Below are 12695 nucleotides of genomic sequence, written 5' to 3'. Positions count from 1 at the left end.
CTATTAATATAATTGGAATGCAAGTCAGTCCTCAGCCACCTCCCAAACTACCAAACCCACTTTTAAAGTTGTTCTGACTTTGATGAGACTTTAATGTTTGCAATAATGTGTAACATAATTAAAACTGAACTCCTACCAAAAGAATAACGATAAATAAGAAAGTAATGATACAAAATGAGCAAACAATAGAATGTGTCTACACCTGAAAGGGATACATTTTAAACTAATTTAATCAAGTCTTATGTTACTTAATGAGATATTTACCTCTACAGTGGTTTCAGAGACAACCCTGTTGATTTTGCCTCTTTGCCATTGGTTCAGATCACATATACGAACAGCACAGTACATATCATTTTCCCACTTCACTTGCTCAAACTTGGAATTTTCATAGATAGCAGCCATCTTTTCCTGTAAACTAACATTAAAAAACCCCATGATATCTAAACCAACTCCTCCCAAGACTAAAGACTTATCCAGTGGTTTGAGGAAGTATTTACCCAGTTACTGCTGAAATACTATGCAATAACATTTCAGTAACTTTGTGGCAGGTACATAGTATTGGAAAAGTAGTAACTATGCTCTAATGTAACTATGTTCTCATAACCACGGAATTCTTTTCAGAAAACTCAGTCCTTTTATGTAGCAGTATTTCTAACCCATTCCTTCTTATACCTTCTTTTAATTTTCAAGAAAGAATAGAGTCTCCCCCCCACACACCCTTCCTTTGGTACCATCAAAAACAGATTTGGAGGAAATCCAAGTAGCATTTATTCAAGAAAAAAGGAAATGGGCAGAAAGAAGCAGAAAAGAGTGATTGGCACAAAATGGCTTACTTCGTAGACAAACTATTTTTTTAGATAGACAGCAAAAATCTTATACAGTGGTCAGGTGGCTATGGCAGTTTGCTACATTAATATTACATAGTTGCTTTGAAGTCTTTACTTGAGGGATGTCTGAATTAGGTGAAATGACTGAGCTTAGCAAAAGATATAACCCAACCCATATACTTCTGTGAAATTCTTGAAAAAAACAAACAAAAAAGCCAACATGTATTATAGCACATGGACAATAAATATCACTGGTTGTTACTGATACTACTTTAGTAAGATTATTAATGAAAGAACAAGGGAGGACACTGTCTTTTTTTTGACTTAATGTTAAATTTCTCCAAACCCAATCCTTACACTGAAGTCAACTGGAGTCTCAATTTTAAAATGGGGCTAGATCAAGCACTTGTGGTGGGGTGTGCTCCCTGCATTGGTGCTGCTAGAGATGAATTAGGCCAGGTGGACCAATCAGCTAATTATGCTGGAGGCAGCTAATTAGAGAAAAGTTCACCTGTGTGGGACAGTTCTACAAACGACAGGAAATTGGAAGCAGAGGGGGGTGTACAGAAGGAATCTGGAGTCACTTCCTGGAAAAGGCGGGGGGGTGTTTGGGTGGGCTGTATAGATAAGTTGTCTAAAGTTACTCCCTGGGAGAAGGGAGTGAAGAGACTGCAAACCCAGAGGACTGGGGAGAGCCAGGAGATATGGAAGCAGCTCAGGGAAAGGCAGGAAGGTGCAGGGAACGGACCTTGGCTGTTGTGTAGAGAGTCCCTGAGCTGGAATCCAGAGTAGAGGATGGGCCCGAGTTCCCCTGCCAGCCACTGCGGGTGTGTCACTGTGAGGCAGTGAAGTAGAAGACTGCCTGACACTGCTGGAGAGCAGGAACTTTGATACACTTCCCCCCGATCCCGCAAAGGGGAAACCACAGTAGTGACCTGGTTGGACGGCTGAGTCACAAAGAGGACAGCTGAGGCTCCCAAGAGCTAGAGAGGGGCTGCAGAGGAGAAATTGATGGAGTGTAACCACTGGAAGAGGTGTGACCCTGACTGAGCTAATCCCCGAACCACCAGGAGGCAGCGTCATTCAGCAGTGAGCATAGCAAGCTGTCACAGCACTATAAGATGTTTAACTGCATATGTATTTAGTGAAACATTATATAGTGCAAAACTATTGCTTCCTACACTATGTTTACTGGAGGGTGGGGTGGGGGGGGGGGAGGTAAAGAAAATGCAATAACTTTGAAAACCAGAAATTGAGTACTGATCCACTGCAAAATAGTAGCTGATACAGTAATTTGTTTCTTTTTTAATTGATTAAAGTGTATCTTATTCTAAAGACAACGCATAAGGCTTTAAAAATATTAACTGATAAAAATGCTTCTATTTTGCTAGTTCTTAGAATACCTTTTCAGTAACCTTTCTGATGACAGCCATTGTACAAAGATCTTATTTGGGGATACCACATGACTGATTCGCACTTGTAGTTCTTTGTTAGAAAGTGATCGTAAATCCCCGTTCTGTAGAGATTTTATGTTTTTAGAGTTTAAAATATCTAATGTTTCAGTTTCAAAAATTTCTTCTAGAGAAGAATCCCATACTTCATTGTGCTCTGTAGCACTACTTTTGGTGTATCTGTATGAAAATGAAAAAATACAGTTTGAGACTGAGTTCATAGTTCAAGTTTTACTTCCATTCCCAACCCTAATATTAGTTAAATGGTAAGGTGTGCTACTAAAATTTAGGCAACAGAAAAGGCTAAAGCTAAAGGTTTCAGAAAACAAAAACAACCCCCCAAAAACAAACAAGCAAGCAAGCAACTCCAGTGTTTCTGTAGGGTTATAGTAACCCCTTCTGCTAATTTTTCCTTGCTTTCTATTGTTTTCTGTATAAGAGAGTTACTCACCTTGTGCAGTAACGATGTTTCTTCGAGATGTGTCCCCCTATGGGTGCTCCACTGTAGGTGTGTTTGTGTCCCTGAGCTTTGATCGGAAATTTTAGATAGTGTCCATTCAGCCCGCACATGTGCTCTCCTTGTCTCATGGCTATCAAGTGCTGAGAAGGTGAACTATCCTCAGTTCCTTCTCTACCGCAGAGCTCGTTCATGAGAACTTCAAAGTAGAAGGGCAGCTCATGGAACACCCATATGGAAACACATCTCAAAGAAGCATCATTACTGCACAAGGTAACACTCTCTTCTTCGAGTAGTATCCCTGTGAGTGTTCCACTGTAGGTGACTCCCTAGCAGTACTCCTGATGGAGCATTGAGGTTTCGGAGTCAAGTTTATTACTGATGTCAATACTGTGGATCTGAAGACAGCATTGGAAGCTGAGTCATGAGGAACAGAATAATGTGCTGCAAAAGTATAAGCAGGGCAGCAATTTGGATGCTGCATATTTCTGCGATGGGGACATTTTAAATAAATGCTACAGAAGTGGAAATGGATCTCTTGGAGTGTTTTCGGACTCCAGATGGAAGTTGCAGATTACGAGAACAAAATCCATTTTGAGAGTCTTTGAGTTGATATTAGCAAAAGCAATGAAGAGTCCTTGTGGAGTCCTTGTGGCACCTAAGACACTAACAAATTTATTTGGGCATAAGCTTTCATGGGTATCACCCACGAAAGCTTATGCCCATATAAATTTGTTAGTCTCTAAGGTACCACAAGGACTCCTCGTTGTTTTTGCTGATACAGACCAACACGGATACCCCTCTGAAACTTTTGAGTTGATATTGCGGATCCCTTGGATCTGTCTGCAATTGAGAGGAACAGTTTAGGAGATTTCCTGAAGTACTTTGTTCTGTCTAAATAGAATTATAAAGCTCTCTTGACATCAAATGTACGTAATATTGCTTCTCTGTCACGGTGAGGCTTTGGGAAGAAGGTGGGAAAGTGAATAAGTTGATTCGTATGGAAGGACAAGATTACTTTGGGGAGGAACTCTGGGAACGGTCTCAGTGTGACCTTGTCTTTAAAGAAAATCGTGAAGGGAGAGTGTGCCATTAGTACTGCTATTTCACCAATTCTTCACACCGAAGTGATAGCCACTAGGAATGTTGTCTTCATGGACAGATACGTAAGTGAGCATGTGGCCATGGGTTCGAAAGTTGGCTTTGTTAAGCCTCAGAGTTAGATTAAGGACCCATGGTTGTGGGGGACATCTGATTTGTGGGTAGAGATTGGTGTGAAAGTAGAGAAAGAACTGACAGGGATTTGAAGGGGATTTCAAATTCAGACAGTCCCCTTATGTGAGCAAGAGTCAGGCTAGCTGTAACCCTAATAACGCGAGATTTGTAGAAGCGTGGATTGTGTGAGGCGAGTGGGAAAGAACCGTATGAGAAGTTGTTGTGACCTTGTGTTAGATAAATATGGAACGTAGACTATAGTCTAAATTGTGGAGGAAAAGAAGATATCAGGATGACATATGTATAAACAAAATGCAGCTGTCGCCCATTATTGTATATAACAAAGGGTATAAATGCTTGCTGTAATTGTTTACCTGGACAGAGACCTGTTTTGCTCTCTCCCTCCACGCAATTGCTAGAGAAAATAAAGTATTTGACTTGCTGCACACAACCTGAGAGTGAGAACTCTGTTTTTCTCCGACATTACTCATACCCTTGAGGAATCTCTTTGCTATCGGATGGGTAAATACTGAATAGACGTCTATTTACTGGTAGAAGGCCATTATGGCCATAAGGTGTACTTTTAGTGGGCTGAGAGATAGTACTATCTTCTTGAGCTCTAGGATGTAGTCTAGTATTAATGGGAGGATGTAGTCTAGTATTAATGTAATTTGTTTCAAATTACACCAGATTTGGAATCTTTCCCACTTTTGTATGTAAGTGTGATGATTTTACTGATTTTCTACTATGTAACAGCATCACTTTCACCTCCTCAGAGCAGGAGTTTTCTATGCATTAGAACCATCGAGGAATCAAGCCTTGAGTCGGAGAACCTGTAGGGTCAGATGATGGATCTGTCTGGTGTTCTGGGAGAGGAGGTGAGGAAGGGTCTGAAAAGTAATTGGTGGGCACTTTGCTAGCTTTGTTAGTAATGAGTACTACATTTGGTACCTCGGCCATGTGGGAACTATGAGTATAACTTTCACTCTCTCTCTTTGAGTAGGATATTCGATATGAGAGGAAACTGAGAAAAGGTGTAGAGGAGCTCTCTGCTCCATTGAAAGAGGAAAATGTCTCCCCCCAATGACTGTCTCCCCAGTCTGTCTCTGGGGCAGTACTGGGGGCGTTTCTTGTTCCCATAAGTCGCTCACAAGTCTATTGTTAGGGCTCCTCAGTAAAAGAATATGTTGTGGAGTACTGTCAGGTCCATTTCTCAATTGAGATCCTGTGAGAATATTTGGCTGAGACTGTCCACTGTTATATTTTGTGCTCCCGGCAGGTAAGCGGCTGATATGAGATTGTTGTGAATGCACCCATTTCATAATTTTACTGTTTCTGTACATAGGGATGGTGATCTCACATCCCCTTGGCAGTTTATGTAAAACATACACGTTATGTTGTGCCTCATGATTTTTGTAGGTGTCTTTTTGATTAATGTTAGGAAATGTGCACAAGCATTCCTGAGTGCCCTGAGTTCCAGGAGGTTGGATATGGAGTGTTGATTCTGTTGGGGGACCATTTGCCCTGAACCTTGTGATTGTCCAGGTGAGATCCCCAGCCCACTAAAGATGTGTCTGTTGTCAGTAACAATGCTGGGGGTGGCTGCGTAAATGGGATCCCTGCACAAACATTCTATGGATCTTTCCACCATTGGAGGGAGTCTTTGACTCTGGAGGGCATCAACAGTGATTTGTTTAATCTGTCTCTTTGGCGTGTATACCAATCTGAGACATAGTTGAAAGCACCACATACATACTCTCGAGTGAGATACCACAAATGTGCATGCCACCATGTGTCCGAGAAGCTGAAGGCACTTTCCGGTTGACGTTTGGGGGCTGGCCTGAACGGTGTCTATTAAGGTGGTCAGGGTGTTGAATCTGGGTAGTGGGAGGAAGGCTCTGGCGTGCACTGCATTGAGATAAGCCCCTATAAATTTCAAGTGTTGCACTGGAGTTAAGGTCGATGTCTGGGTATTCAGTTGTCCCAACTGTGTGAATACCTCCATAGTCTTTTGAGTGGCCCATAGGGCATCATTCAAGGAATGAGCCTTGAGAAGGCAACTGTCCAAATACGGGTAAATCATGATTCCCGATTTCCATAGATGAGCCACCACTACAGATAGAACTTTGGAGAATACTCTGGATGCAGATGAGAGGCTGAATAGAAGCACTCTGTATTGGTAATGATCCGTGCCTAAATGTCTAATGTATGGAGCTGACATTCCTCAGCGGTCTTATGAAGTTTTGGAAAGAAGACAGGCAGAAAAATGTCCTAGTTGTTGAATTGCAACATCACCTTTGGTAGGAAAGCCATATGGTGGCAAAGCTGGACCTTGTCCGTATAAGGGGGTTCTGATGTCAGGGCTTTGATCTCAGAAACCCTTCTGGCTGAGGTGATTGCCACCAGGAAGGCAACCTTCCAAGAGAGAAGCAGTAAGGAACAAGATGCTTGAAGGGAGGCCCTGTGAGCCTCATCAGGACCAGGTTTAAGTCCTAGAGGCAAACTGGGTTGCAAACCTGAGGATAGAGTCTTTCCAAGCCCTTGAGAAACCTGACCATCATCTCGTGGGAGAACACTGATCTGCCCTGCACTGGAGGGCGGAAGGCCAAGATGACTACCAAGTGAACCTTAATAGACAAGACACCAAATCTTGATGTTTTAGGTGGAGCAGATAATCCAAGATAGCCTGCAGAGAGGACTGTGATGGAGAAAGATTCCATTCAGAGGCCCAACAAGTGAAATGTTTCCACTTAGCCAAGTAGGCAGCCCTGGTGGAAGGCTTTCTGCTATCTAGCAAGACATGTTGAACCTGTTCTGAACAGGCCTGTTCTTCGGGGTTCAGCCACGCAGCAGCCATGCAGTCAGATTCAGGGAGGCGAGGTTCAGGCGAAGCAACCGTCCGTGGTCTTGTGAAATCAAGTCTGGACAGGGTGGGAGCTGCCCACAACAGCAGGAAGGCATTGGAGTGGAGCTCCTGCTGAGCCCACACAGCAAACTGAACTGATGACTTTTCCTGCTCTGTCTGGTGGCGAATAGGTCAACACAGCCGGAGAACCTCTTGCAACGGAGCTGAAGATCTGCTTGTTGATGTAAAACATCAAGGCAGTGTCGTCCGTCAAGACCCGCACCACCTTGCCCGAGATCTGGGGAAGGAATACCTGGCAAGCCAAGTGTATTTCCCTGAGTTCCCTGACATTTATATGCAGGGAGAGTTCTTCCTGGGACCAGAGGCCGAGTCCTGAGACTGTCGAGGTGGGCTCCCCACTTAGGTCTGACACGTCCGAAACCAGGCTTACCGACTTATATGGTGTTGCAAAGGGTACCCCCTTTTATTACAGAATGCGTGTCACCCCACCAAATCAGTGAAGCCACCGCGGCCAGCGGAACAGTGAGTACCGAGTTGTGTCTGCCTGGGGAGTAGATCACCATCAGCCATAATTGTAGGGGTCTGAGGCACAGCCACGCATACTGTACCACATAGGTACATGCCGCCATGTGACCCAACAGTTTGAGGCAAACCTGGGCAGTTGTAAGAGAGTGGGTTGTGACCTGGGCGATCAGGTCCAACATAGTTCGGAATCTGGCCTCTGGTAAATAGGCCTTGGCAGAGTTGAGCACTGCCCTGATGAACTTGTTTGCCTCAACATCTGAGAAAGGCTGCAACCACCACCATACACTTTGTGAAAACCTGTGGGGCTGCAGGCAGGCCAAAGAGAAGCGTGGTGAATTGGCAGTGGCGTTGACCCACCACAAACCTGAGGAAGCTCCTGTGTCCATGGAAGATGGAGATGTGGAAATAAGTATCTTTCAAATTGTTAGAAGGGTCCCTGAAGAGGGACAGGGGTGAGGGGTGGAAGAAAACTGGAGGGTGTAACCAACTGTTACAGTGCTGAGCACAGAACGGTCCAATGTTATGCAAGACCACGCTGGGCGGAAGGGCAACAGGAGATTCAAAACAAATGGGGAGACGGATCGGGAGTCAAGATTGGTATGCCGTCCTCAGGCATACCTTCAAAAGGCCTGCCTGGCCTTGGAGTATCTATGTGACCCCGACTGGGAAGCTGAGGCAGAAGGTAGGGGATGATGACGTTTACAGCTCTTTCCTTTTTTTTGTAGGACTCCTGCAGAGATGAAGGGGTCTGCCCTAGTGCCTGGGCAGGTCCCAACACCGCCTCATTAACTGGCAGGGCCACTGTGGAGAGAGTCGCTGCAGCTAGGATATTAACTGAGCTGTGTGCAGACTCCTTCAGCTCCTCAGCTTCCAGCCCCAAGTTTGTAGCAACCTGTTTCAGGAGCTCTTGATGGGCCCTGAAATCATCCGGTGGAAGCGGGTTACTAAGGTCTGAGACTGCCTCGTCCGGGGATGACGAGGAAGAGGCTAGTGCTGGAGGAGGGGCTGCTGCTTCTTCCTTCACCACTTCCATTGGGGCCACTTCTGGGACCTCGGTATCGGGGTCAGTACTGGAGTCAAGATCCAGTGCTGAACGGGATGAAACATTGGCTCGCCTCTTGGACACCACTGAGTATGAAGAGTGAAAAGGGGGCCCTATTACTGGGGAAAACCCTCACAAGTTCCAATACTGCCACTGCATTGGCCAGTGGCCCGGTGACCAAGCGGCGATTGGAGGGCCAGTACAAAAGTCCTGTCTGTAGATTAGGTACCAGTACTTCCTTCAGTGGGGCAAAGGATTCCCTTTTGGACTCCGAAGAGTATTCTTCCCTCTGAGACCATGGAGGCGCTGTAACCGTTTCCGCCTCCAGGCGGTGCCAGAGAACCAGTGACCGATGACGGGCCTGGGACCATGGAGGATTTTCCTCCAGACGGTGCTGTGATGGTCAGTGCCACGATGGAGCTCACTGCCTCTACTTTCCCCAATAGCCCTGGCTAGCGGGGAGCCTTGGGGGGGGAGGGGAATTAAGAGGGACATCAAATCCTTTGCTGCCTGGAAAGCCTCTGGAGTCAAAGGGGCCCACGACTGCTCCTGGGAGTTGGAGGTGGGTCCTGGACTGGACTTGGTGCTTTAGTCGGAGTCGCCAGAGCCAACAGGGGTTTTGGGGATGATGAGTGCCCCGGCGTGGGTCTCACTGTGCTAGTCACTCTCTGCGTTTCCCTCTTCGGCATTGGAGAGCACCATCTCTTGGTGTGCTGTTTCTTACGCTTGTTCCTTGGCACCAGCAATGGAGAATGGTGCTAGGAAGAGCACGGTGCTGGTGGAGCACTTTGCTCGGAAGCCGAAGTCCTTGGTGCTGATTCGGAGAAGCTTGGCTCTGAGGCCGGTCTGAGGACTGCCTCCATTAGTAAGGCCTTCAGACAAATATCTCTTTCTTTTTAAGTGCACGATCTGAAGCCCCTGCAGATCTGGCACTTCTCCTTAATGTGAGTTTCCCCGAAGCACTTTACACAACTAGAGTATGGGTCACGCACTGGCATGGGCTTGCCACAGGAAGCACACGGCTTGAAGCCCGGGGACCGGGGCATGCCCAGCCCCTACGACGAAAGTCCCTCGATAACAGGGACCACTATTCACCCTATATACACTAACACCAAGAACTATATATACTAATTACAAAAACTATACAATATACTACAAAATCCAAACCACTGGGAAAGAAGCCTTTTAAGAGCAAGAAGGATTGTTCCAAGCAACTGTCAAGCACGGTAAGAAGGAACTGAGAGGGTGTGGAACTGGTGGCACCCCTTATACCAGCACATACACACGCTAGAACCGGTTCTACAGATACCACTATGGGAAAAACCTCTGGCAACTGTGCATGCAGCATGAATGGACATAAGCAAGCACTCAAAGAAGAAGTTAATTGCACTATTCACAGTATATAAAATTAAACATATGTCTAAGTGTTTGCAGAATCCAGGCCAGAGTTTCTCCCAAGTAACAAATCAGGGTGGATAAAAATCAATGATTTAAAAAAAATGAAAAAAAATCTGATTTTTTCATTTAAATCAGATTTTTTTGATAAAATGCTTTTTGAGGAAAAAACCTATCTAAATATAGCTTTAATTAAGATACATTATAGCGCAAAGTTATCTCATCATGGAGTAGGGATTATAAATTCTAATTCTATAGTATGAGACAATATAGTCATTTAATGTTTAAGAACAGTTTTGTAAATGAGTTCCAATAGTTCATGGATTAGGGACCCAATCTTATTGGGTTCCAGGGGATTCTATATAGATTATTTAGGTTAATCTTTCTATCTACCCAATGAGACTCAGCGGTCAGTCTAGAAGATACCATCAGAGATGCTTAGTTTTGCAGTTCTCAAACTGTCTCCAGAGATAACATGCTTGTTAACAGCAAAAATGTTTATAAATAAAGATAGATAGATAGATAGATAGATAGAGGTGAGGAATACCAGACCTCAACCCTACTGTCCCTCTGCAAATTTGTGTACACAGACTCAATCCCTTATCTCTCTCTCAAAGTGCAAAGTTTCAAAAAGTTCAATGAATAGAAGATTGTTGGGGGCGGAATAGAACTGGACAAATAGAAGAAGTCTGGAGATAAATGTGAGAAGGGAGGGACAGGCAGTAGAAACAAAAGTGAAATTTTCCAGAAGTCTTGAGGTCTTTCTGAGAGTTGCCTTCATTGATTTGAGATCTACCATACCATTCTCTCACTAAAAGGGAAAACATATAATGGCAGCAGGCCGTAAAAGAGACCCTGTTTGGGAATATTTTAATGAAGTTCCTCTACCTGTGGGTAAGACAGGCATGCGTGCAAAATGCAAACAGTGCAACAAAGAAATGCAAGGCCTGGTTGGAGGAAGCTGCGTTGAAGATGATGAAAAGAACATGTCTGAACATGCAGGATCTTCAGGTTGGTGAACTTTTTTTTTTTGGCGCATCATTCGCCATTGGTTTTTTATTACATACATTTATCTTTACTAATGGAAATTCCAGTCAGAATGGAAAAATTAGGACAAATGAGCTGCATAAATAATAGGTTACAGTTAATAAGGTTTATACATGCTAGGGAAACAATGCCAGCTAAAGAGACAAAAATCAAGTGAAGCATTCAAATGGAAAAGGAGGGAAGAAAAAATGGCCATATTGCTATCTTGCTTTTTGGTAGGTAATTGGGACACTGAGCAAGTGTTAAACAACCAGCAGGCTAAGTGACCTAAAAATCAACCTTTAAGGACATAAGAAAAGTATTGAAATGGTAAACAGGGCCATTTCTTGTAAATAGCTAACAAAGCCATGTTAGATAGATTAGAACTTTGAAATATAAACCTATATTGTTAGAGAATCAGAAGTAAATACAAATTGTATTTGTCTGTGTTTACCTAAATCTGTCAGAAGTTAACAATGTGATCTCATTAGCTTGTAGATGACAAACTTCTGTTCCTGTCTGTTACTATATTCTATTGATTCAGGGATCAAAAGGGAATATAGCAATTAGATTGAATGTGTGATGTTATAATATCATTGTCTTTATTTCTCTTTGAAGTTTGTAGTAAACTATCAATGAACTGCTTGAATGGTTAATTACCATATGCTAGTAAGTGCAGCTAGGAAATAGGGACTAGGGACTTTACTTCAAAGCAACAATGGGCATTACCTATTCTTCATCAAAGGAATGCCTGCTGTGAGTGACTATTAGCCCACTAGAGAACTATAAAGGAAACTTCGGGCCTGATCCTTACAACCACAGATCTCATTAAACTTTGTCAGGGGAAGTTCAACTTGCAAGACTGAGGACTCCAAGTACCTTGGATTGTCCCTGCTAATTCTCATGGAAGAATCTGAACAAACTCTACACATGGACTGCCTATTGGACTATAACTTTTAAATTGATTCCAGAAAGACTTTCATAACTCAGCAACCTCGCCATCTCTCCAATGAAACTGACCTAAAAACTTTATTAATTCCTGTATGTATAATGATCTTTAACCACAGTACTCTCTTTTTTTTAAATCTTAGACTAGTTCATAAGTATTGGCTGTAAGCGTGTATTTGGTTAAGATCTAAAATATTCATTGAACTGATGGGTAATGTGTCTGATCTCTTGGGATTGGTACAATTTTATATATGGTGAATAAGATTTTAAGTAATTCTCACCATATTTGCCTTGGTTGTCTGGTGGTAGCCCAGGACTGGATTGCTTAACGACAGCTGTATTTTTCACTTCTTGGTAACCAGTAAGGTACTATAGAAGCGGTTTTGTTACTGGCTTAGTGAATCTAATTATTAGAATAAACCACCAGTTCTGGGGATCGTCTGCCCCATTCTTTCAAGTTTGCCCTGATTCAGCAGTCTCCACTTGGCCCCTGCAGCAACCACTGTCACAGTAATATATTACAATTTAATATGTAACTTCACAGCAAATTCCAGGGAGCATGTCCACTTGCTGAACTACAGCAGCAGTAAATAGTCAAATGACAAAAAAAAAAAATGTAAATCACTTTGTTGTGTGAAGTTTAATTAAGTCAATTTAGGTGCCTAACTTATGTAACACAAATTAACAAATGTGGCCACTATACAGAAAATGTTTACTCTTCTATGATCTATAGATACACTTATACCCTGGCAGATGACAATCCATCTAGTCACTTCCCCAAGAGGTAACTAAAATGTCTATTTCTATTAGAAAACATTTTTGTTCAGTGGCTTTCTTATAATTATTTATGTTTTTACCAAGAAAATTGAGACTTTATAACGTATTTAAATGATCTTAATTCAGTTAGCATTTAATACTAGGATGAAACACCAATATAGTTAAC

At 43.2% G+C, this 12695-nt stretch overlaps 1 protein-coding gene across 1 annotated transcript in view; it reads right to left on the bottom strand.

The window, feature by feature from the left end:
- RNF17 (ring finger protein 17) overlaps positions 1-12695 on the bottom strand; it is a 223743-nt gene that overhangs the window by 95772 nt on the left and 115276 nt on the right. The window contains exons 24-25 of the mRNA XM_026653404.1: positions 2231-2458; positions 265-415 (exon numbers count right to left, since the gene is read on the bottom strand). Of these exons, the coding sequence (XP_026509189.1) occupies positions 265-415; positions 2231-2458 (379 nt within the window). The remainder of the gene's footprint in view (positions 1-264; positions 416-2230; positions 2459-12695) is intronic.

This window comes from Terrapene carolina, unplaced genomic scaffold (assembly GCF_002925995.2).
Source record: "Terrapene carolina triunguis isolate 2854851 unplaced genomic scaffold, T_m_triunguis-2.0 Scaffold138, whole genome shotgun sequence".
In the NCBI taxonomy this organism is placed as follows: Eukaryota; Metazoa; Chordata; order Testudines; family Emydidae; genus Terrapene; species Terrapene triunguis.
The sequence above is the reverse complement of the archived record's forward strand: the minus strand, read 5'-3'. Positions and strand labels throughout refer to the sequence as shown.